Genomic DNA, 25,348 nt, shown 5'->3' with positions numbered 1-25,348 from the left:
ACCATCCTTGATGTCTTATTTTCTTCAGATGAACACAGGCAAATACATTTTTTATAAAATTTAAGTAACCATATAGGCCTACATCCATCCAAGTAATCCAAATGACTCTGGTGGATTAGTATATATTTTCTGAAGCATAACGATACATTTTTTAAAGAAAACAATGAATATTTTTACATTATTTAACTATCGATACACTCAAATATGGCGGCACGTCGATAACGCTGAATCTCATTGGTTGTGGCATGTCTATAAAACACGACTAGGACTGGGTATTGGCAAGGGCCTCACAATACAATACCTATCACGATACATTGACATGATACAATTGCGATACGTTGCATATTGCGATACATTGGAATACTTTTACTTTTTTTAATCAAAAATGTAAAAAAATAGAGCTGACTTTTTTTATTGCCAAAGTGCTTCCACACGTCGGCTTTGAAAGCTGCAGGCGTTTTTAAATGTTCTGCCATTTTCTCACTCCCGCTAACTTCTAAGACATGGCCGTATATGACAGACAACTGGACAGCGACAATTACAGCAGCGGTGGAGGAGGTTGTTTGACAAACACTGAGGGATTTGATCCCCCCCCCCCCCAAAAAAAGATAGTAGAGCTAGAAATACCGGCACACTTATCGCGAGAAAATATCGTAATAGTTAGCTGTATCGATATATTTGCACAGCCCTAGCTATACCCGCTAGGTTTTTTAAATGAGACAATTTTTATATTTTAGTAAATTATTCCTTCAGAAATAAAATTGGAGTTTTGTGCTATCCACTACCTGTTAGCATTATTAAAGCCATCTATATGCTGAGGTACTCAAGCCAAAATTGCAAGACACAGAATCCACCAAACCACTGTATAATTTCTGGGACTAGAACACACTTTGGCATCCTTGACAAAAATCTTCGCTCAATTTAAATTCAGCTCAGTGTCAAGATCAAACAAAGTATTACTTTCTGTATCATTAAAGGCTTGAAAACGGAAAAGGAAAACAGCTTCACAAGGAGCATTCGTAATCCTTCTAGTCACATGATCCACTCAAAGGAATGCGAAGGTGGGCCGAATGCGAACCCTGTTTCGAATAGTTGTCCATTTTAACCAAAGACAAATAACAGCTTGTGTCAACAACCACATGCAAATCAAAAAGCGGAGGCAATGAGACTTGCAGCCGACTGGTTAAGTTAAGTTTAGGGGGTGGACGGTCGGGCGAAGGAGAGAATACAGACACAGATTCACTGACGTGAACAGCTACTGTCAAACTCAATCAGCAGCACGTGACTATTCAGACATGCAGAAAAAACTGGCCATGAAGAATACGGAAGGCTGCATTTTAAAGAAACGAACATGCTCCATGAAAATACACAAATACTTCTGATCATACAGTCTTGTTCAAAATAATAGCAGTACAATGTGACTAACCAGAATAATCAAGGTTTTTGGTATGTTTTTTATTGCTGCGTGGCAAGCAAGTTGCCGGTGGGTTCGGTGGATTCTCGGAGAGCGGATGAGACCCGGCATTCATGATGTGCACGCTCTTAAGGCTGTGCAATTGGGCAAGTAGTTGAATTAGTTGAAAGGGGTGTGTTCAAAAAAATAGCAGTGTGGCATTCAATAACTGAGGTCATCAATTTTGTGAAGAAACAGGTGTGAATCAGGTGGCCCCTATTTAAGGATGAAGCCAACACTTGTTGAACATGCATTTGAAAGCTGAGGAAAATGGGTCGTTCAAGACATTGTTCAGAAGAACAGCGTACTTTGATTAAAAAGTTTATTGGAGAGGGGAAAACCTATAAAGAGGTGCAAAAAATGATAGGCTGTTAAGCTAAAATGATCTCCAATGACTTAAAATGGAGAGCAAAACCAGAGAGACGTGGAAGAAAACGGAAGACAACCATCAAAATGGATAGAAGAATAACCAGAATGGCAAAGGCTCAGCCAATGATCACCTCCAGGATGATCAAAGACAGTCTGGAGTTACCTGTAAGTACTGTGACAGTTAGAAGACGTCTGTGTGAAGCTAATCTATTTTCAAGAATCCCCCGCAAAGTCCCTCTGTTAAAAAAAGGCATGTGCAGAAGAGGTTACAATTTGCCAAAGAACACATCAACTGGCCTAAAGAGAAATGGAGGAACATTTTGTGAACTGATGAGAGTAAAATTGTTCTTTTTGGGTCCAAGGGCCACAGGCAGTTTGTGAGACGACCCCCAAACTCTGAATTCAAGCCACAGAACACAGTGAAGACAGTGAAGCATGGAGGTGCAAGCATCATGATATGGGCATGTTTCTCCTACTATGGTGTTAGGCCTATTTATCGCATACCAGGGATCATGGATCAGTTTGCATATGTTAAAATACTTGAAGAGGTCATGTTGCCCTATGCTGAAGAGGACATGCCCTTAAAATGGTTGTTTCAACAAGACAATGACCCAAAACACACTAGTAAATGGGCCAAGTCTTGGTTCCAAACCAACAAATTTTATGTTATGGAGAGGCCAGCCCAATCTCCAGACCTTAATCCAATTGAGAACTTGTGGGGTGATATCAAAAATGCTGTAAAACCAAGAAATGTGAATGAATTGTGGAATGTTGTTAAAGAATCATGGAGTGGAATAACAGCTGAGAGGTGCCACAAGTTGGTTGACTCCATGCCACACAGATGTCAAGCAGTTTTAAAAAACTGTGGTCATACAACTAAATATTAGTTTAGTGATTCACATGATTGCTAAATCCCAGGAAAAAAAATGTTTGTACAAAATAGATTTGAGTTTGTACAGTCAAAGGTAGACACTGCTATTTTTTTGAACACACCCCTTTCAACTAATACCCAAATTGCACAGCCTTAAGAGCGTGCGTGTCGTGAGTGCTGGGTCTTGTTTGTTTTCTGAGAATCTGCTGAACCTACTGGTGGCTTGTTTGCCACGTGGCAGTGGAAAATGTACTAGAAACCTTGATTGTTCTGGTTGGTCACATTGTGCTGCTATTATTTTGAACAAGACTGTATATTCGCCCACAAAAAAGAAACTAATGTTTGATTATCAAAAACAGAACTTAAAAATGCTAAAAAAACATCCAAAATAAAATCTGTCAGTAGTTTATTTCATCACAGTGATTCTACAAATAACATTAAAACAATTATAAGAACTAACATAAAGAACATAATGTCCTGTCAACTGTATAAGGATGGAGCGATAAATCGACCGATGTTGCTTGCTATGCTTTTAAATGAATTACAGTGAAATACCGCTATATCCAAAATCCAGAGGGCGCTCTCGTGCAGAAACTCAATATGCACCACAGAAGAAGAAGAACCATTTACAGGAATTTCTCCAGGAAATGACTTTAGCATATATTTATATTGCTGTTCTTCAAACCTTTTCTGGTATTTTCATGATAATAAAGAATAGGGGTTAGCGGTGTAACAATACACCAATGGCACGGTTCGGATCGGTTTACGGTTTTGGACCCACGGTTCGGTTTGCTGTGGGTGTAGGGTTCCTGTCATTTACCCGGAATGCTAAGGAACAATAGATTAACTTAATTTAATAACAACAACAAAAATATCTTGACGTTTTCTTTATTAACTTTGGCAAACAAACTTAAAATAAAACTTTAACTGTAGTAATGCAGGACTGTAAATAGCTGTTTATCATGTGATGAATATCATTCCTTAGCTAAAATGCTGAAAATGTTACTCTTGAAGTCAACTAATGCATGAAATAAATGTACTATGACTCTGTAAATCTGAGTATAATGTGGGTTTATTATCAGTAATGAACTAATCAAGTTAATCATCACACGCACGCACACACACACCCACGACAGATTGTGTGTGATTTGTCTACGACACGAATTCCATTCCTGTACTCCACTGGAAAACCGAAATGTTCCCACACAAGAGACTTAAATGTGTCTGAGGGATCTGCAATCTCAGGCGGAGCAGCCATCATGTGACCTGCGCTCACTCCCAAGTCAAATGACATATGACATGCACTTGGAAAACAGTAACTTTGGAATATACTATTTAGAACAGCATTTAAAAAGCTTTTATTAGTCGTTACTAATACAATTTAATCAAATGTATGCAAATATTTTTTTTAATAAATAGATTACTTAGTCAGAGATAAGTGACATTAACCTCAACAATGGGCAGCAGGAGGCGTGAGAGTACCGCGACGCGACACGGGAGTTTCGCGATTCGTATCGTGGGTGGTGTATCGCGATCGGTCGGTTCGTAATATCATTACACCCCTAATAGGGGTACATCGATATATCGGCCGATGATGTTATAAACGACTCAAACTAACAGTGATTTCAGATTGATAAGGACTTAATGATCAAAAGTAGGGATGCACCGATATGGAAATTTTGGCCGATACCGATAATTGATAACTCTTTAAATTTGGGGGGCGATAACCGATATCTATTGGCCGATAAATATTCATATTATTTTCACAATGAAAAACTTGCAGACCGCGGACATCTTGTCTTTGCACTAGACTAGCATACTCTTCTTAATGCCGCAACACGTGTCATCTTCGTGCTATGTCACAGAAAGCACCAATCAAAACTCCACATGGCCAGCAATGAGCAAGTGAAGTGGTTCAACAAACAAAATAATCCTTAATTTATGGGCTTTCATTTATCGGCCTAATTTTGCTATCAGACCGATAACCGATAATATTAAAAATAAGCCGATAATGATATGTCGGCCGATATATCGTGAATCCCTAATCAAAAGCCGTAGTACATGAAATAGCTGTGAATAATATTGGGGGTGCAATTCAGAATACTTATCGGCCACGTATTATTAGTGTATATCGGCATTTATCGGTGCACCCCTAATAAAGAATATGTATAATAATTATGTTTGACGAGTGTTGCTTTTTCAAATCCTACTTAAACTACATGAAATAGCTGTGCATAATATCGGCTGCACGATTCAGAATCGATATCGGGCAGGTATTCTTACTGTATCTGCATTTATCGTCCCATCCCTACAACTGTATCAACCAAACTTTAACCTATTATCAACCTATTTAGAAAACATGATGGCACACAATAAACGTACTCAATACTATTGTTTAGATTAATAAATATATCAATAAAATAAATCCAAATGGCCATCTATAATCTAATGTCATAGTGTTTGTTAAGGAAAGCATTAATACACGTCACTATTATACTTTATTGAAGGAAGAGACTGAGTCATATCTAGAGATCAGAATGTACAATAATACAGTTGTTAAGTCTGACGTCATGCGCCGCTTGCGGGTCCAACCACTCACAGATGTCATAAAGAAATAACAAAATATCACAGCTATAATACACTCGTATCATAATGAAAAACTACCAAAAACACCCGATGCTACTTTTTATCTCCATAACAAAATCCTAGATGACCAGACATGGATTTATGGACTTTTTTTATACATTTTTAATATATTGCCGTTTTTGATTCTAGGAGCCTGAGACTGCAGTTTACACGAGAGTTTATAAATTTTCCCTTAACTGTGTGCTTTAAATAAATAGTGCTCATAAATGGCTGTTTAAATGTGGTGGCTTGGAGCTGGAAATGGTATTCCTTACGTCACGACTTACGGATAAACACCTGGGGGGCGGGACCTTAGTCAATCACCTAGCAACCATCAACAACCCCTTAAAAAGCACATAAAACCCCCCTGATAATAATAAGAGGCACCCAAGCACTATAAAATTCTGGGAGAAAATGCGTAGACAAATACCCCCATACAACAACTAACTATGGGTTAACTAGAAATAAAGATAAACAAGGATAATCCTTACACCTCTATTTATTTATAAAAGAAGATAAAATAGCATGGTTTTAATCAATTAACTGAACGTCCTTTATTTATCTTCATGCTTTTTTTTATCCTGCACCTGTTGAATTTGGATGTGCTATTTGAATGTTATAGTCAGACCATGGTAACCACTAGTTAACTGCTGTATGGTTTTGCAACACTAGCAATAGCTTAATCAGGGCATTTGTAGTAAAAATCCACTTAAACGGGGTTACTATACTTAGCTTGCCTCTAATAAAACCATGGTTCATTTTTGTAAGGGCACTTCACATTTTCATAGACGCACGTTTATGAGGACACTTTACGTCCTTATAATAATCTAATTCTAGTAATAAATGATGAACGGTTAGACAGTGACTTTAAATATATTAAATACATAAAAAATTAACTGATCCATTATAAAATTAATGCATGAAATCAGTAGAAAAACAACAACAAAATACTATGCTGTCGACCATGACGTAGAAGACGTAACGTTAAACATGCATCTGGAGCTAACCTGCACTTTGATATCATATTAACCTAAATTATCCAAAAATATTTTATTTACAATGAAATAAGAGTCACCAAAATCATTAAAAGTCTCTGCTAATATTTAAACCCACAGTCACGCATAGCACGCGACTGACCCGGTTGACTAGCCAATCCAAACTAAACACAATGGACATCTGACCTCGAAGCCTCTAAACTCAGATAACTGGCAACTATTTTAACACACCAATGACACAAAAACATGACGCAAGGAAAAGAGACACTTAAAGCCTAAAACCAACCCGTGTGAGTCAATGAAAACAGTTCATAAAGAGTTCAAAAGCACCGTAGTCGCTGTATGTTTATTAGCTGTGCTAGCTCGCGCTGTGGAGATACACCTGTTACACAAACTCACCGTTCCGCGGGAAACGCGCTTATGACGCCGCCGACGGATGCGTTACGTCTCCACGCATCACTTTAAAGATACTTCAGGGTTACTACGACGCCAGAGATCCCAAAAACACTCATCGCCTAGCAACCTAAAAACTGACGACAATCTCGAGCGCTGTATTTAGATTCGCACTGTCCCCGCTGACCGCCGCGCGGCATTGTGGGAGATGAGGCGCATTCCACAGGCTGCATCCCAGATTTAAAGAGATAGTACGTATGGATGAAAGAAGGTAAGAAATGTAAGGTGGAGGGAATTATTGGGGCAAGTTGTCACATGCATTGTATATTTTGCGATTTTATACAATTTTCTGGCGGACAAAACAAATTGTTTGATATAGGGCTGTCTGACACAATATCAGACTACATGAATATTGCGGCAAAAAGATTTACAATAATATCACGATACAAAAATCTTAGGGCACCATGCCAGAATAAGATTTGCTGTTTTTGCAATGTTATAGTAGTGATCATATATAATTGTTTCTCAGTTTCTTTAATAGAATACATCCAGAAAATACAGGAAATGTGTACATAGTATTTAAAACTGTATAAAAATGTAAACTGATGTGTCAAGTTTTTATTGTAAATTCCCCTTCCACTTGAGCAATAGCAGGAAACTGCAAGATCTCTTAAACCTAAATAAAATTAAATCCTAATTTCTAAATTTTTACTTTTTACCGCTCAAACATTTTTACTGCTCAATATGTGTTTAGTCCCAGAGAGGTTACACTAAACACGATGCCTAAAGAAGACATTTAGTCCTGAATTTTTTTGTACATAATTCTTATATTTTCTGTTTGTATTTTAATAAAATAGATTGAAAAATAAATATGGATGGACATTAAAACATCAAGTCTGGTGGTGGTGGCCTAATGTTGCGTTCACACCAGCTGCTGTAGAGGCGTCAGGCGCAAGTGATTTCAATGTTAAGTCAATGTGAAGACGCGTTGATGCGCTTCTGGAGGTCTAGCGGCGCGAATGAGAGTTTAGTGCGGCGCGTTAGACGCGATTCCACCTCATTCACGTCTCTAGTTCGCGCGAATTGAGCGAAAATGTGAACTTTGCCGGAAAAAATGCTGCGTTAGTAGTGACGTGATTACAAAAAGCGAGCGGAGTCGTAGAAGCCCCTCCCATGACACGAATTTTCGTGTGAATATCTCGATGACTAAAATTTCACACCCGGCTATCACGCGCGCACGAAACTCAAAATGTTCAAGCGGCAAACTAAACGCGGTAGACGTGATTCTAACGCCTCAAGCGTGGCTGGTGTGAACCCATGGTTAGGGAAAAGATGCTATCAGTCAAATTCATCTTTAATTTTGTTTATTTTTGCTAAAGGTAAATTATAATATTAATATGAAGTCTTAAAGAATGCATGAAAATTAATTTTATTTAAAAAATATTTTATTTTTTACATTTCACAGTCATCATCAATACTGTTATATTTGTGACACCCCTGGTTTGATATTATTAAATTTTTTACTGTTTTATGAATTATTATTTTTTTTCCAGAAAACAATATAAATTTTCTATTGACAGCTTCTATTAATATTTCCAATATCCACAAGTGATTTAAAAATATATATATTATTGGTGATTAAACACGTCCCATGGTTCATGAATTTTATATATATAAAAAAATCCTGGTTATTTTTGTTTTATATTACATCGATACAGTCTCAAAAAGAAAGGTAAAAAAGCTGTCCCTGGGATGGTAGGACCCTTTTAAAAAGGTCCTAATATGTGCCATTTAGGTACAGATATGTACCTCTATGGCCGTGCTTCTCAAACTTTTTTGGCGTGCAGCCCCCCTTGTGTACGGTGCATCCCTTTATGGCCCCCAAACAGAAATTTATGACATAAAACATTCCAAAAATTAAACAAAACATATTCAATTATACAACGTGGTGCTGTTGGTACTTGGTTTATTTTTCTGAGGTTTAATTACACAGAATGTATGATAAATTAATGTATTTTATAAAACGTCATTTTACTGGGGGCCCCTGGCCCCATCTCAGGGCCCCCAGTTTGAGAACCACTGCTCCATGGTACCTCTGTGCACCTTTGAGATACTAATATGCACCTTATTACCTTAATATGCTTTAAGTACAAAAATGGTACCACCCCAGTGACAGCTTTTGTACCTTTTTCTGAGATTGTACTGGTGACACTGTTTAGGACAATTATATAGGACATTGGACAGAAAGGTTCCCACTTGCCTGGAAATCTGATGCTTGAGGATATACATCAGGATGACTTGTTTAATAAGCAGAGCTGTATAAACAGTCGTGCATAACATTTCTAGTCACCACCAAATGGCTTTACATGTACAACTGGTACTAGGTGACTGTGTTTTTGTCACCTCGAGTAAACAGTTTTGAGAAAGTGTTGTCTCCTTCCAATAAACTCCAGTGACACATGAACAATTCTAACTTCCTATTGACGCTGCCATCTGATTGGCTGCAACAGTTCTAGTCGCACGTACGTTGCGTGTTACTGTGTAAGTAAAATTAGTGTTGAGACAAATTGCTTACTTAGCAGGAGAAAGTATTTAAACATTAAAACTCTTTCTTTCTTTCCATGCACCTTTATATCTAAAGGGTATAAAGTACCCATCTACTTTCAAATAAATAAATAAAATGGTAATGAAGATATTTTCCCACAGTTTCAACAGCGAATGAGTAATGGAGCATAAAAACGTATTACAGATGTTTCTGTTTCTCCTTTTCTGAATCTGAAACTGCTGCCCTGCCTAAATTTACAAAGGCCAAATAGGGAAACAGTGACCCAAAAACATACTATAGTTTCCAAATAAACATCTTTGCAATGTAACTTACTGTAAATTAATAATAAATGTGACCATTCTGAAAATTAATGTAAACATCTTCCCAACTCACGTGTATTTCTTTAAGAGATAGTTACAAGACAAAAGCATATATATATATATATATATATTTCACTGTTATATATATATATTGTGAGCAATGTCTGTAACCAAAGAGTTTTGGGGCACCATTGAGTTTAATAATATTTTTTTTCCCCCATGGAAGTCAATGGTGCCCCAAAACTGCAAAAACTCACAAAAACTTCCATTGTGTTCAGCAGAACAAAGAAATGTATACAGGTTCAGGACAACTTGAGGGTAAATGATGCCCGAATTTTTGGGTGAACTGCCCCTTTAAATCACAATAGAAATACTAGTTAAACATCCTCTTTTAAGTTCCCCAGCCACTTAGAAACCTGATAAAATCGAACTTGTTCATCCAAGTACACCCGCAGTTCTGTGAAGCACACAAAGCTGGTTGCAAAACAGCCAAAGCTCAAGCAACACTGCACTATAAGATGAAACATCTATCTTCTGTTAATACATGCAATACTTTCGGCACACATGCAGTCAATGAAATATAACTATAATGCATCAAATGCAAAACCTTGAGAAAGTGTTTTGCCGCTGTGAAAGCAAGCAGTATGGTGTTTCGCGTGAGCAGCATATGTGTGTTTTTGTGCCGGTGTGTTACTCACTCAAACACTGCAGGCCATGCTTTCTCTGAAGGCTTTTGCTGCACAGTGAACACGTTGCCCAGTTGGAAAAGGAGCCGGGCACAAGCTGGTGACCGCTGACGCTTACACGCCGCACCTTCTCGTAGTGTTGAAACTCTTTCTCTCTGTTTTTGTGGTGCTCTTTCTCACGGGTCTTACCCTAAAACAAAAGATTATAAAGATTTTGGGTTGTGTAAAATGCAAAGAACTTCTGTGTACAGTACACCATGATAAGTCATACCGATACGTGACCCCAAAATTTCAAGAAAGAAATAAGACATTGTATTTTGCATTAGCGAAAGTATCTTTTCAGATTTTTGCACTGTGACTATTAATAAGCATTAAATTATTAAAAATATTTAAATAAACAGCTTGGTCTTAAAGGTGCAGTGTGTAGATTTTAGCACCATGTAGTGGTGAGGATGCGAATTGCAACCAATGGCTTAGTCCACTGCTCACCCCTCGCTTTTGAAACGCATAGGGAAGCTACGGTAGCCGCCACCGGACAAACATGTGATCGTCGGAGACAACTTTGTAAAAAAAATTGTCCATTAAGGGCTTCTGTAGAAAAATGCCGCACAAAATGGCAACTTCCATGTAAGGGGACCCTCAGTGTATGTAGATAAAAAGGTCTCGTTCTACGGTAATAAACACATAACGGTTCATTATGAAAGGTCTTTATACACCCCTGATAATATAGTTTTTTTTATATTATTATGCGTTTCTGTCAAAAGATCCTTCTAAATATTACACACTGCACCTTTAAAGGGATAGTTCAGCCAAAAATGAAAATTCTACTCACTCTCATGTTGTTACAAACCTGCACACATTTCCCTGTTCTGATGAACTCGAAGGAAGATATTTCGAGGATTGTTTGTAACCAAACCGTTCATAAGCCCCATTCACTTCCATAGTATTCTTTTTTTCTACTATGGAAGTGAATGGGGCTCATGATTGGTTTAGTAACAAACATTCCTCAAAATATCCTATTTTGTGTTCATTAAAACAAAGAAATGTATTCAGGTTTGTAACAACATGAGAGTGGGTAATTTCATCTTTGGGTGGACTATCCCTTTAATTAAAGACCCACTGACGTGGCTTGAATGAGCAGCTTTGTTCAATGCATTGACGTAATTTCAACTGAAACAGGAAGTTAGGGTGGGAAATATTAAATGCTCTGTACTTTATAAAATAGCCAGTAGCTTTTCGTTTACCTCACAGTCAAAGTTATATTTCGATTTACTTAAATGGTGCAGCAAAAATTTTGATATTTTTTATGTCAACTACAGTTTAAAGGTGCTCCAAGCGAATTCATGCGTTTTAGACCATAAAAAATTTTTGTTACATACAGCAAACATCTCCTTACTATCTGCTTGCTGCCTGTCTGCTGATCAAACTGTAAAAATGCAATCTCTGTAGACCGCCCAGGCTCCACAAACTGCAATAAAAACAAAGTGGCCAAACCTACCACCAGAAATGATAACAAAGTGTTCCAGCCAATAAACGACAAGAAGGATTTGGGGGTGGGGGTTGGGCACGTTCATGAAAGCACAGAAGGGAGGGGGAGGAGTTAGCTACGCTCCGTTTGTTTGAAAACAGTTCAAACATCAACAAAAAGTGACGTCGCACAGATTCGCTTAGAGCGCCTTTAATTTCTAACTATAACTAAGAGAGATCTCACATGAAATTCATTGATTTTTAAGAATTCTTTAAAAAAACCTGCTTTACTATATTTATTATATATCCAAAATCATTACCAATACCAAATGAACTGTTTAATAAACTGACCTCGCGCTATGTCAAAAAAAAGGTTTAAAGGTCAAAAGTTCTCCTTTGTTTGCATGAGCTACAGTAGTTCAATTTTGTATCTTTCGTAAAATTTTAACAAAAAGGGGGAAGTTTTAATGACGAAAACATTGCAGCATCGTTCTGCAGAAACAGATGCAACAGAATTTTGCTCCGTGCATGAGTGATGTCATATTTACTTTGTCTTTGTTGAAGGATCCGGTCATTCGGTTCCTCAGAGAGCTGAGGGTGCGCTTGACTTTGGTGCCTTTTTCCGAACGTTCTGGTCGTTCCTCCTCTTCATCTTCGTTTCTACAAATCACAAACGTAAATATTGTCAAACATATTTTTCGAAAACGACACCATCAAATGAAAACATGCAAACGGCGGGCGACTTACTCTTTGGAGAGAAACTCATACCACGTAACACTTCCGCCCGATTCTTTTCTTTCTGTGCTTGAAGTTCTGCGTTTGGAGGAAAATCCAGGATATTTACAAAAATCTGATTTATTTGAACTCAATGCAAGACTATTACAGGCAATAAGTGCATGCCTACGATCTAGGCATGTTCGAAATGGCTTACTATCATACTATACTTTTTGCATTATTTTTCGATAAAAATTTGAATTGGTTGTATACCCCAATGCATACTAGTTTTCAAGAAGTGCAGTAAAATAGTGCTCCATTCCGAACATATCCTCTTGCTAGTCTGTGGTTAGTAGCGCTATCGAATGTTTTGTGTCCTTGTGAAAGCACGCTCTGCTTTCATGCAAGTTTTGATATGAACCAAGGACATCCCAGAATAAAAAATAGCTTCACCAGGTTAAGTGTTAAACAGAGGAAAATATGCAGCCTACGTCATAAACACAACAAAGTACACAAGAAGTTCAAGACAAACAATGCGTTCTGTTTTGGCCCAGCATACGCAAGTCAAGGTGGGCCAGCGCAACTCGTGTTAGTTGGGACGATGCACGGCAGGCTTCCTTCATACTGTTTACTTACCCGTGATACTGTTTAAGCTCTTGTAGAACTTTCTGTACCATCAGCCTAAGACAAACAAGACACTCAGACTAAGTATGTGTGGCAGCGGGGAGGGTACATATGGGTTCGGGATGCCATCCAAATAAAACCGTCAGTAAAACACGACTAACTGCATAAATGGATCTACTCCCCCATGACATCTCCTCGAACCTTAAAGGTGCCAAAGAATGCCTTGAAATAATATGTTACATTGTATCTACATAGAAGATATGCGGCTTTATAGACTGTTTCATCGGACGCACGTGCGGTGACGCGATTACGCGTCTGGTCCGACCTTTACTTCCGATTTCAGTTTATGGTCTGACTATTTGCTAAACTGATACCACGTCGAAAATAACAAATGTTTTGGTTTCCTAGGTAATCTACCTGTTGTTTATTTTGCTTGTTATATAAATAAAATACTTTAAAAGAACTTTGTTGTTATTTATTCTTAGCAGAGTTTACCGGAAGTTACGTGTTGACCACGAAAGCCGCTTGTGTATGTTGTCACTGCTGAAACTTTGCACTAACAACTGACGTACAAAAGGACATATTTACTTTTAAGGTCCATTCTGATTTGGTGTTTTCAACATAAACCTATCTTCTCCTTTGAAACAACTTTCACTTTCGAGTGATGTCATCAAGCACACTTATTTATCAACCTCTCCTTTCCAACCACATGTGTTTGCTTTTCTATCTCTAAACCCTTTTCACACGGCAAAACAGACATTTCTTAAGTAATTTTTTTTAAATATAAAAAGAGTTTTGTTGCAAAACGAGATAAATCCGTTTTTTTCATTTTTCAGAAATCTCTTTTTTGATTTTCAATTAATATAAATTCAACTGCAGTTGGTTTGTTTTGATTTTAACCCTCATAACTTAAAAAATACAGCTAAGTAGCACCATAAAACAAAACAATAACATAATAACATTATAATAAACATGTTTTGACAAAAAGGTTAAAAACGGATTTAAATAATTAACATATAAAACAAATATAAAAATACAGCCCATATGGCAAAAAAAGATTTGTCTTGGCCAAAATATAAAAGTTTAAGTATAAAATATTTAATTATGTATATATAAAATATATTTTTGCAGTTGAAAATAAATTTAATTTTAAACTTTTCAAACCTGTATGTTAATAGGTTTGTAACATACAAAGTTTTTCTTCCAATTCAATGTGAATGTAAATGCTTTACAATATATTTATTTTTAAAATATATTATAAAATATAAAAAAAATTGCCATAAAATATATTGATGAAAAATAAATTTCATTTAGTGCTGATCAAATATTAATCACAATTAATCGCATACAAAATAAAAGTGATTTGTAAGATTATATACAAGTAGGTTCTGTGTGTAATTATTTTGTATATAATATATAAATACACACACATTCATGTATGTATTTAAGAAACATTATATATTTATAAAAATATATTTATTTATATTTTTATATATTCTATATTATATATAAATTTTGTATATATATATACATAATAATTACACACAGCACACGCACATAAAATATGCAAAAATTAACTTTTATTTTGTATGCGATTCATCGCAATTAATCTTTGCCCAGCACTAATTTCATTACATATATTTTTGGCCATTTTTTATATTTTTAAAATATACTTAAAATTATGTTTAAAAATATATTTTTTGCCGTATGGGTTTACTTAAACAATGTAACATATGTAATAATGTTACGTAAAACAGTAACAAATGTAAAAACATACACGTGACTTCGTCCTTCCACGGATTGCAGCGCTTCTTCTGACTCCTCATCCTCTGAAACACCAAAGCAATGAAAAGTCAGAATTGTATATTTACACTTTTTATTTAAAAAACATTTACATGCATGCATTTGGCAGATGAAATAAAATCTGGATAATCACAGGGTTTCACTGACCTCCGGCATCTCTCGCAGCCTGCTGAGAAGTTTCCAGTATGCGAGAGACCTTGTCAGCCTGAGACTTTTCATCCGTGGCGAGGATCTCGGATCTGGAATACACCGTCTTCCCTGATGCGGGCCGCTTCTGTGAAAATTGAAACCATGTTATCATCCATACAGTCAAGGTTATATAACAGACTTATTAAGAGTTTTGTAAGGATGGTTACTTCTATTTTGGGGCTTTCACTTTCAATAGCACCAGAAGTCTCCTCGACTGAACTCTCAGAGAAGGAAGAAGATGGTAAAAGGGAACTTTGGCCGAGACATCGGACCTCTCGTTCCCCATCGCTGTCAGTGCCAGTATTGTCTAGACTGAACCTACACACAACACACATAAATTCATTATGACCATACAATGTTTACGTATACAGGACATTCATTAAAAGTATGCGACAGTAAATCACAAAAGAAGAATTGTTGTTATTTTTCAGATAAAAAGTACACCTTTGCACCTAAAGTAATACATACTGGTACCAAAGAGTGCATTTTAGTACATCAAAGATACATACTGGTACTAAATGTGTACACATCTAAATAAATGGTACATATTAGGACCTTGATGGTTAGCAATATGAATGTAAATGTAAGTCTAACCTTCTTCCCAGGTCAATCGGAGACAGTGGCATATCCGAGCTGTGTCTACGAGACGTGGACATGGATCGGACCAAAATTGGAAAGCTCTCTGTGTCTGAATCCTCATCTTCTGATTCTGGATAATCCATGATCTCTGAGGTTCTTATAGCAACCAAACGGTCCATGGTGTCCTCTCCAGCAGAAGCTGCTGGGTGATCTATCTGAAACGGTTGATGGGAATCCAGGTGGGATCTGCTCTCTGATGAGGTCTGAAAAGGTGCCGCTGTACCCTTATCACAAACAGGTGTGTTGGCAACCGGAGGTTCTGTTTGTGGTGGGTCGGTGGACACCGTAGATCCGAGCTGCAGATCTCTGAAATACTCCGAATCTTTTAAAGGACTGAGCTCCAGCAGCAGGTCCTCCACACTGCTGCAGTCGCTCTCAGACAGGAAGTGCCTCTGAAAACAGGAAGTCAGTAAACAGATGGCATTCTGGGTTAAGATCACAGGACGCAGAAATTACCAGGGTAATTATATGACTAACGATGTGAATTCTCACGCTGGTGTCATTCACGGACAGAACCCACATGAAGTTCTCATGTGATGAAAATGTCATTCATGATCAGTAAGTCGTTATTTACATTTCTGCATTGATGGGTTTCTCACACAAACCTATTGGGTAATACTTTACAATACGCTTCCTGTTGTCAAAATAGCCACCTACATTAAACAACAACGAACAATACTTCTACAGTGTTTATTCATCTTAGTTAATGTTCATTTCTAATACATTTTTATAATCCAAAGATCAATGAACAACATTAAAAAGCAGTGAACAATTATATTTTATATTAACTAACATTAACAATTTTAGTGTTGCACTGGTACAGTAGAGAATTGCGTTTACAGTGCAAAGGTCATACTAATAAAATTTCAGCTGAAAAAATACTGTGCACTTACTATTTACTATTACTATACTAAACTAATATAGTTTACTAACTTTTTACCATAGTGTACTGTAGCATATTTACTATTTACTATAACTATACTAAACTCATGTAGTTTACTAACTTTTTATTATAGTATTCTGTAGCATACTTACTATTTACTATTGCTATACTAAACTAATATCGTTTACTAACTTTATACTATAGTATACTGTAGCATACTTACTATTTACTATTACTATGCTAAAGTAATATAGTTTACTAACTTTTTACTATAGTGTACTGTAGCATACTTACTATTTACTATACTAAACTAATATAGATAACTAACTTTTTACTATAGTATACAGTAGCATACTTACTATTTACTATTACTATGCTAAACTAATATAGTTTACTAACTTTTTACTATAGTATACAGTAGCATACTTACTATTTACTATTACTATGCTAAACTAATATAGTTTACTAACTTTTTACTATAGTGTACTGTAGCATACTTACTTTTTACTATTACTATGCTAAACTAATATAGTTTACTAATTTTAATATAGTGTACTGTAGCATACTTACTATTTACTATTACTATGCTAAACTAATATAGTTTACTAATTTTTTACTATAGTGTACTGTTGCATACTTACTATTTACTATTACTATGCTAAACTAAAATAGTTTACTAATTTTGTACTATAGTGTACTGTATCATACTTACTATTTACTATTTCTATGCTAAACTAAAATAGTTTACTAATTTTGTACTATAGTGTACTGTATCATACTTACTATTTACTATTACTATGCTAAACTAATATAGTTTACTAATTTTTTACTATAGTGTACTGTAGCATACTTACTATTGCTATACTAAACTAATACAGTTTACAATTTTTTTTAATATAGTGTACTGTAGCATACTTACTATTTACTATTACTATGCTAAACTAATATAGTTTACTAATTTTTTACTATAGTGTACTGTTGCATACTTACTATTTACTATTACTATGCTAAACTAAAATAGTTTACTAATTTTGTACTATAGTGTACTGTATCATACTTACTATTTACTATTACTATGCTAAACTAATATAGTTTACTAATTTTTTACTATAGTGTACTGTAGCATACTTACTATTTACTATTACTATACTAAACTAATATAGTTTACAACATTTTTACTATAGTGTACTGTAGCATATACTAAACTTATATAGTTTAATATATTTTACTATAGTAAATACTATAGCATGCTACAGCATTTAGTACAGTTATACTATATAGTATACAATAGTAAGTACAGTATTGTACAGCATAATTGTTATAATATAATATAGTTTATTAATATGTACTATAGTTTACTACATAATAATATAGTATATTGAAGTAATTAGAGTACACTATACTATAATTATTATAATATGCTATACTTTACTATAGTAAATAATACTATAATCATACTACAGCATTTACTACAGTTTATCCATTTACTATAGTTAATACTACATAATAATATTGTATACTATAACAGTTATAGTATAATAGAGTATAGTTTTTATAATATGCAAAAGTATTCTACAATTAACTGCAGTTTACTATAGTAAAAAGTATGCTTGTATTAAAGAAGTTTATATTATCGCGAAACATCATTATTTGCGAAACATCTCTTATTGTATTTCACAGAAAGAAGGTCAAATAAATTTAAAGCACCGCACTGAGCAAACATACAATTGAGAGCACTTCAATATTACTGTAAAGTTTTCAATGAACTCTTAAGGTTATAGAATACAATAACATCACGTTTGTGTTCTCACCCGGTCCTCAGTAGCACCCCTGAAGAAGACGTCTTCTGGAATTGAGGCCGGAGATAAAGAAGAAGAGGAACTGGTTGCCGACACAGGAACACGGACCTGAGGGCATGGTTTACTGTCTGAAGCTGAAACACAGATGTTTTACCACAGATTTAGGAAGAAATATTTGCTTTAGCTGTCTGAAAAGCGTGCGCGTCTGTTGTGCTGTGGTCTTCTGTGAAGTCTGTTATCAATATGACAGTTTCTGTGAACCAGACAAAACAACTCTAGAGTGGGGTATGACGTTTTGGGTGTTGTGGTATCTTATTACATCACATCTCTTACGTTTATTAACATACCAGCATTGTGACAGAGCACAACCGATATACGATTCTGATCTCATGAGTTTAAACCTTCTGACAGTACACCAGATCAGTCACTTTCATTATTGCATTTAATTACATCAACACACGGCTGAGGATTGAAGCTACATTCACTTCCTATCAGCAAGAAGCATAAACAAGAGATGTTCATTAGTTGTAAAATAGAAGCAGTGGTTTATAAAAGCAAACCTCTTCAGTTGATCTGTGTTTAAACATGAATCTCCTTCAATCTAAAACAGCATTAAATGACTACAACTAAAGAAACAAAGTTGCGTGTTAGTGTAAATATAGAGATAGAGATGCAACAATGTATCGGTTGCCAATATTTATCCCTCGACTATTTTTATCAGGTTATAGCAGATATAACAAAACAATAAAAAGCAAAAACCAACAGTTTGTTGTATAATGTTTGTTTCATAATCCATTTTTTTCTAGGTAAAATAATTAGGCTATTACACAAAGTGTAAATAGTGTATCTTCTTAGCAATAGATGCTATTTACAATATTACACTACGTGCAAACAGTGTAAATGATTATATTTATTTAATGATCAAATGGGATATTGAGATGAAAGCCCTCTCTACACTGACCCCTAACCCTACCCTATAAATAATGTAATTTAAATAATTCTTAATAGGCACTTTATTTCCACTTTTCAAACATTTTCTTAATTTTAATTGAAAATAAATGCCTTTTCAATGTAATATGTTGTAGGAAAAGGGAAAAGAGCAAGGTTGGCAAAAGGTGGATTCGTTGTAGGAAAATGGAGAAGAGCGAGGTCAGCAAAAGGTGGATTCGTTGTAAAAAAATTGAGAAGAATGAGGTCGGAAAAAGGCGGATTCATTATAGGTAAAGGGAAAAAAGCGAGGTCGGCAAAAGGTGGATTCATTGTAGGAAAAATGGAAAAGAATGAGGTCGGCAAATGGCGTATTCGTTGTAGGAAAATTAAGAAGAATAAGGTCGGCAAATGGCGGATTCGTCGTAGGAAAAGGGTGAAGAATGAGGTCGGCAAAAGACGGATTCGTTGTAGGAAAATTGAGAAGAATGAGGTCGAAAAATGGCGGATTTGTTGTAGGAAAATGGAGAAGAGCGAGGTTGCAAAAGGCGGATTCGTTGTAGGAAAATTGAGAAGAGCAAGGTCAGAAAATGGCGAAATTGTTGTAGGAAAATGGAGAAGAGCGAGGTCAGCAAAAGTTGGATTGGTTGTAGGAAATTTTTTTAAAAATGAGGTCGGCAAATGGTGGATTCGTTGTAGGAAAATTAAGACGAATAAGGTCGGTAAATGGCGGATTCGTTGTGGGAAAAGAGAGAAGAGTGAGGTCGGCAAAAGTCGGATTCGTTATAGGTAAAGGGAAAAGAGCGAGGTCGGCAAAAGGTGGATTGGTTGTAGGAAAAATGGAAAAAAATGAGGTCGGCAAATGGCGGATTCGTTGTAGGAAAACTAAGACGAATAAGGTCGGAAAATGGCGGATTCGTTGTAGGAAAATGGAGAAGAGTGAGGTCGGCAAAAGGCGGATTCGTTGTAGGAAAATGGAGAAGAGCGAGGTTGCAAAAGGTGGATTCGTTGTAGGAAAATTGAGAAGAGCAAGGTCAGAAAATAGCAAAATTGTTGTAGGAAAATTGAGAAGAATGAGGTCTGCAAAAGGCGGATTCATTGTAGGAAAATGGAGAAGAGCGAGGTCAGCAAAAGGTGGATTGGTTGTAGGAAAAAATTTAAAAAATGAGGTCGGCAAATGGCGGATTCGTTGTAGGAAAATTAAGACGAATAAGGTCGGCAAATGGCGGATTCGTCGTAGGAAAATGGAGAAGAGTAAGGTCGGCAAAAGGCGGATTCGTTGTAGGAAAATGGAGAAGAGCGAGGTTGCAAAAGGCGGATTCGTTGTATGAAAATTGAGAAGAGCAAGGTCAGAAAATGGCGGATTTGTTGTAGGAAAATTGAGAAGAATGAGGTCTGCAAAAGGCGGATTCATTGTAGGAAAATGGAGAAGAGCGAGGTCGGCAAAAGGTGGATTCGTTGGAGGAAAAATGGAAAAGAATGAGGTCAGCAAATGGCGTATTTGTTGTAGGAAAATTGAGAAAAATGAGGTCGCCAAAAGACGGATTCATTGTAGGAAAATGGAGAAGAGCGAGGTCGGCAAAAGGCGGATTCATTGTGGAAAATAATGGAGAAGAGCGAGTGAGCTATTTATACTCAGTGTGATCTGAATATATAATAAATAAACTAATAAAATACAACAAGCAGTGGCTGACTAGTCTGAAAATGCCAAAATATAATATTTTTTTTTACATTTATTTTTTGAATTTTTGATTTTCCAATTATTTCGGTTTTCCGATATTTTTGATTTATTTATTTTGTCACAACATACTGTAAATCCAAAAATATATTCCATAGTTTGTTGCTATTATTCTAAAACATGGAAAAATACACATCAAGTACAGCAAGTGACCTTACGTATAGCATTGCTGCATTTCTATCCAATTTACAGTGTAATCTATAATCTATAATGATGATGCTGTGAACTATAACATTATCCATACACCCTGATCTTTCTTAATCACGTTGCCAGATCTGACTGTATTGAACTGTACAGTATTTCAGTCATGAATCAAAACAGCACTCGACGGATGACAGTGTCCGAGCACATAGCGGTTGTTTGTATCCGCATTAGACGCGTGATATGTAAACTATACCAGCAGCACGACACTCATCATGTTCAAATATCCTTTTATGGCTGCCCCGTCTTACTGTACGCTCTAATGTGAATACTTAAACAATGAGGCCTCGCTGCTTTTCCAGGAGGAGATCTACCTCAGAAAAAACTCTGGTTATCATTATGTTTTCTTTATATAAGACTTATTTTATCTCCCAGAGAGATCAATCTAGATGTGTGAAAACCCAGCTAAAGTCTTTTTTATCTACATAAAATCGTCCTACATTATCTAAAGAATATTGTTTGAAAATATAACCTTGATATCTTTAATATTGACGGAGTAAGATTCAACTTTCACGCTCCAAATATCATCATTAGACAATTTTACAACTTTCAAAGCTTTATCACAACTTAGGCTAGTTGCTATATCAAGTCGACAAAGAAATCTCCTGTGATGCATGTACTGTATGCACCATTAAACATGTTAGTAATAAATTAACCTAGTGTGTTTTTAGGGCAATTTATTTCCTGTTTATCATCCGATTTATCACCGTGCTCAATGTGCTTAATGTTAAATAAACCACCTATTAAAGGTGAAAGGCTTGATTTAGCTTGAAATCGCAGTAAAGTGTCTGTAACGGGCTCAGCAGTGCCATGTACACGAGTAGACACCAAACGTTTGCCAACTGTAAATTGTAAAATTATGATGTCATGCGAGTCTTATCCAAGAGGATTAGGAAAGCTGGAGCGGTCGTTCTGTGTGATAGTTTTTGAAGTAATGCTGAGATCTGTGAAATTACCCCTAGAGAAAATGTAAGCAATAGCGGGAGCTTCGATTCAAGTGCAATTTAACAGATGTTTTCCGTTAAAAGCTTCGAGTTGGAGTACAAGAACTGCATCGCTATGATATTTTTGTGTCTTTAGATACTTACAGTTGGACTTACAGTAGGAATCTATCCTATCTATCCATCCATCCATCCATCCATCGGCTCCAGACTGACACCAAATGGTCACATTTTGCCACCAAATTTGGGAGTGTGCCACTGAATTTTACATCCAGTCGCACATGTGCGACCAGTAAATTTGACCTTTTTTTGTGATGTGACACTATATTTAAAACAGCAGATTGTACTTTCTGCATCTATTATCAATGTATTTATTAATAATAGAGTGTATTACTAAATAGAAATGTGAATATTTGGTTAGCATGTTGATTTACGGTATGTGCCCCTAAATTTTCTGGTTGCGCCCCTAAAATTTCAGTTGGGGGCCACTGTGCTCCTAGTGAAAAAAGTTAGTCTGGAGCCCTGCATCCATCCATCCATCCATCCCTACATGTTGGAGCACTACACCATCGGCTCAGATGGACTTCCAATGTCCTCCCTAAAGCTCTTAGCATTAGCAACAAGCTAGCACACACACACTTAGTACAATTACATGTTCCTTAAAAATCTTTGTACTGAAAAAGGTTTCAAAGACTATAAAAATTTAAGAAAATAATAATATATTTAGTAGCCTTTGACGGTCCTACTGAAAAGACCAGTCTAATCTGGTCTCCCAGCCTAGTTTTAGCTGTAGCAGGCTGGTTTAGAGGGGTTTTGGTAACTTTTTTACAGTAGCTGGTCAATCAGACCCACCAGCTTTACAGGGTGGAAGACCAGCTTAACCAGCTTTGGCAGGCTGAGAGGACCAGCTTAAACCAGCTAAGACCAGCCAACCAGCTTAGCAAAGCTGGCCAAACGTCCAGCCTGGTCAAGCTGGTTTAAGCTGGTGGGTCAGCTGTAAGACCAGCTAAAAACTCATCTAAAACCAGCCTGCTACACCAGGGAGACCAGCTTAAACCAGCCAACAAACTTGGGGTGGTTTTTGCTGGTCTTTAAAAGAGGACTCTTTCTAGCACCTTTATTATAAGAGTGTATTTGTGTACTCCAAGGTTTTTGTGGCATGGATTATTACCAATTTAGTTCCCTTCTTGTAAATCAGTAATGACATAACCACGCACGTAACGTCAGGTCTCGCATGCAAGTACACGGTCATGAGCGTTTCGCATCACGTATGCAATGTGACCACATCTCTTGACCGTCCGTCAACAGCGGGGCCTGTCACACCACGGTGTCAGTACATACTTAAACCACAAGTGTTTGCTCGGAGACCCAGAGTACACCTTCATCTATTTATAGTTTGTGTTACAAAAAGCATCCAACCGCCCATCCTCACTTCTTCAGAATACATGTCTAATTGTGTAAACAACACCTTTAGTGTCCAAAAATGCCATTTATAGAAACCATTTATATGAAAGTATCACAAAACCTCGATGACATCAAAGTACTTCTTTAGAATAGAAATAGACAACAAGATATCAAAACAGATCATCTACCTCTTTTAAAGGACCACCGTTTCATCCAAGAGAACGACGGCCAGGAGTGGTTGAGAGGTGGATCAGCCATGTGGATGGTACGGGGCGAGCGAGCGAGAGATCAGGACTGCTGGGGCTCCACAGGCAAATAGAGAACCGACGGGGATTAACTAACATATGATTCAAAGTCAAGAGGCTCTGGAGCGGGTTATAGCACGGGGTGGGCGGATAGAAGGGGGGGACCAGACGCAACACTGGATAGGAACAGGGAGGTCTTTTGGATAATATTACACTCTTAAAAAGGTGCCCAAAAGAATCCTTTAGTCATTTTTTGTTTTATTTTTAGTCTGTTGAATCTTTTCCCACTACAATGAACTTGAAAATAAATGTTCTGTAGATGTTAAACGTTCTGTATGCCAAAGAACACTTTTTATGAAGTGAAAGTGATGTAATGACCAATGTTTGGTGACCCATACTTGTAAAGTGACGTCTGCATCCTGGATTGCACACATACCCGGAGCAGTGGACAGTTAGGTGCCTTCCTCACGTGAAACTTGTTAACCGAATGTTAACTGATAAGATATTATTAGCCCATTAAATTGTCAATGAGGATTCATACGTTATAAAATTTCACGCAACATTACATTATTATCAAAGGGCACGCGATCAGTCCAGAGGATTAGCATAATATCCAGAGGGTGGATTGTCTCTTTTTTATCTACAACAGTGGCCATTTCTAAAGCAGGACACATTTCAAAAAGTTTTGTTTTCACTGTTAGATGTTTATGGGGTCTTCGTGCTGCTTCCAAAACATACTTAAGCACGGACACATATGCAGTACAAATGATTTCTCATACAAATGTTTACTTTACCAGAACGTCAGGGCAGCAATTATTCACATAATTTGTAGGCCATTCACAAATTAAGGGTAAAAGAGGCGAAATGTCTGTACGCACGTATTTTTACATACAACAAATATTTTTCTTTAACTGATATTATTATTCGGTCATAAATTCTTACCTTCGGTTAACCGGTCAATAGGCCTATACATAGGCTATATACGTAAAGTAGTGTCCACAAAATACTATTTAAAAATATAGTAATTTATTTTGTAAGTGCTAGAGAAAAATGAAGTCGTCATCTTGTGTCAAATTGAAAAGTGTCGAAAAATGGTCCCTAGCTGTCACCGGGCCGTACCCTTTCAAAAATGACACATTTGCATCTAAAGAGTGCTTTTATTAGTACCATATTGGTACCAAAACATGCATATTAGTACATCAAAGGTACATATTAGTAACAAATGTATACACTGTCAGAAAAAGGTTCATTTTTGTACCTTTATGGATATACAACACATTGAAATGTTGTACCTTTTGGGGTACAATATTATACCCTATAAGCACCGTTTGTGTACCTTAAGGGGGTCCTAGCATGAACATCTCACTTTTTCTATGTGCCATACTTGGGTCCCCATTGATTCTATCAACTTAGAAAATGTGAAAAAGATCAACCTGGTAACTTAGTTTTGGTGCACCGTTCTCTGCAAGCATCTGAAGAATTAGATCATTCAGATTTTGCCTGTTTTGTGATATAGG

General features: G+C 36.5%; 1 protein-coding gene across 4 annotated transcripts in view; it reads right to left on the bottom strand.

Moving 5' to 3' along the window:
- arhgef18b (rho/rac guanine nucleotide exchange factor (GEF) 18b) overlaps positions 1-23,926 on the bottom strand; it is a 54,959-nt gene extending 31,033 nt beyond the window's left edge. For 2 of the 4 annotated variants that reach the window (XM_055217164.2, XM_055217165.2), the window contains exons 1-10: positions 23,775-23,925; positions 18,388-18,509; positions 15,649-16,085; positions 15,222-15,372; positions 15,013-15,139; positions 14,840-14,891; positions 13,075-13,119; positions 12,472-12,537; positions 12,273-12,384; positions 10,270-10,447 (exon numbers count right to left, since the gene is read on the bottom strand). In XM_055217164.2, coding sequence (XP_055073139.2) covers positions 10,270-10,447; positions 12,273-12,384; positions 12,472-12,537; positions 13,075-13,119; positions 14,840-14,891; positions 15,013-15,139; positions 15,222-15,372; positions 15,649-16,085; positions 18,388-18,509; positions 23,775-23,844 — 1,360 coding nt within the window. In that variant the 5' untranslated portion in view covers positions 23,845-23,925. Of the gene's footprint in view, positions 1-10,269; positions 10,448-12,272; positions 12,385-12,471; positions 12,538-13,074; positions 13,120-14,839; positions 14,892-15,012; positions 15,140-15,221; positions 15,373-15,648; positions 16,086-18,387; positions 18,510-23,774 lie in introns of all 4 variants that reach the window. The other 2 variants (XM_055217162.2, XM_055217163.2) reach the window with 2 other exon arrangements.
- Between the last annotated feature and the right edge of the window lie 1,422 nt (positions 23,927-25,348).

This window comes from Misgurnus anguillicaudatus, chromosome 23, assembly GCF_027580225.2.
Source record: "Misgurnus anguillicaudatus chromosome 23, ASM2758022v2, whole genome shotgun sequence".
NCBI lineage: Eukaryota > Metazoa > Chordata > Actinopteri > Cypriniformes > Cobitidae > Misgurnus > Misgurnus anguillicaudatus.
Note: the sequence above shows the minus strand (reverse complement) of the source record. Positions and strands in the feature narration are given on the sequence as shown.